At 19.4% G+C, this 1,518-nt stretch overlaps 1 protein-coding gene across 1 annotated transcript in view; it reads right to left on the bottom strand.

The window, feature by feature from the left end:
• The window catches only part of LOC107482474 (L-ascorbate oxidase), an 8,145-nt gene that overhangs the window by 3,458 nt on the left and 3,169 nt on the right, over window positions 1–1,518 (bottom strand). Inside the window, exon 4 of the mRNA XM_016102980.3 lies at window positions 740–934. Coding sequence (XP_015958466.1) covers window positions 740–934 — 195 coding nt within the window. The remainder of the gene's footprint in view (window positions 1–739; window positions 935–1,518) is intronic.

The raw sequence follows: 1,518 nt of genomic DNA, 5'->3' as shown, positions 1-1,518 counted from the left end.
TATATAATATATTTTAAGAATTTAATTTTTAATATACTCACAGTGTAAAATAATTTTATATGTGTATATAATTATGTAATATCACATCAATAAAAGTTAAATAATTTATTTTCATATGAATATAATTAATGACCATATATTTTATAATAGTAGATCAAACTTAAACTTATATATTAAAAAGTTTTTAGATCTAACAATACTTTAATGAGTATAACCATTTTTTTTTAGTTTCTCACTTAATTCGAAAATTTTTTATATCTTGAGTTATGGTTCTCCAATCCATCCTAACCGCTTTTAACAAATAATTTCATTAAGAGAGAAATTAGTTTTTTATAACAGAATGAAAATAGATACAGAAAAGTTAAAATATATTTTTTGTCTTTAAAATTTGTTAAAAATTTTAAAAATATTTTAAAATTTTATTTTATTTTAATTTTATTTTAAAATTTTTTATTTACATCAAATATATCTTTAACAGTTAAATTTTTAAAAAATTTAAGACTAATCCAATAATAATAAATGACGACTATTTTTGGATTGTTTGTATTGATGATTGTTCTTGATTTCTTATAAAATTATTGTTGAATTGGTCTTAAGTATTTTGAAAAATTAGCCGTCAGAAGTATATTTAATGCAAATAAAAAAATTTTAAAACAAAATTAAAACAAAATAAAATTTAAGAATATTTTAAAATTTTTTAACAAATTTCAATAATAAAAAATATACTTTATTAACTTACTGAAATGGCGAAGTTGAGGGAAGCTAAGGAAGTAGTACTAGAAATCCTGATTCGGTAGGTATGGTTTGGGTCCACATGAAGAATCTGAGGTGCGCATTCTTCCCCACCCTTAAGTTTGCATTGTGGCAGACTTGTGTTTATGAATTTTGCTGCCAGGGAACAATTAAACTGTCCTCTTCCATTTATCAGCACTGACTGAATTCAACAAAGTCAAAACCGTGTGTGTCAAAAACTGACACAAAAATAAAAGTAATAAAAACAAGATAGAGTCTCATTATGATGACTAAAGGGCTTGTATAGTATAATTAAATTTTAATTATATATTTTTTATAATTAAAATTAACAGTTAAAAATTATTAAAATATTAATATACCAATATATTTAATAAAAGTCTCATAATTGTTTGTTATAATAATATTCATAAAGTTAACAAATACTTTTTATGGGATTTTTTTTTGTCAGAGACAAAAAATATAAATTACACACAGAAATATAATTATTTATATTTTTATTATTTTTAAAATTTTCTAAAAAAATGATATCATAAAAAATATTATATTTTTTAAAAAATAGTATCATAATACGTAATTTTTCATCAATAAATTATTTTAATAACTCAATAAGGCAAATAATATACGTAAAATAATTTATATATATTTTTCTGAACATATTTAATGCTTAAACTAAGATTGATTATAATTTTTCTATTTTTAATATTTTATATGAAGTTAACTATTAGTAAAATATCAGAAATACATATAGAGAAATAATTCTTTTTA

This window comes from Arachis duranensis, chromosome 4 (genome assembly GCF_000817695.3).
Source record: "Arachis duranensis cultivar V14167 chromosome 4, aradu.V14167.gnm2.J7QH, whole genome shotgun sequence".
In the NCBI taxonomy this organism is placed as follows: domain Eukaryota; kingdom Viridiplantae; phylum Streptophyta; class Magnoliopsida; order Fabales; family Fabaceae; genus Arachis; species Arachis duranensis.
Note: the sequence above shows the minus strand (reverse complement) of the source record. Positions and strands in the feature narration are given on the sequence as shown.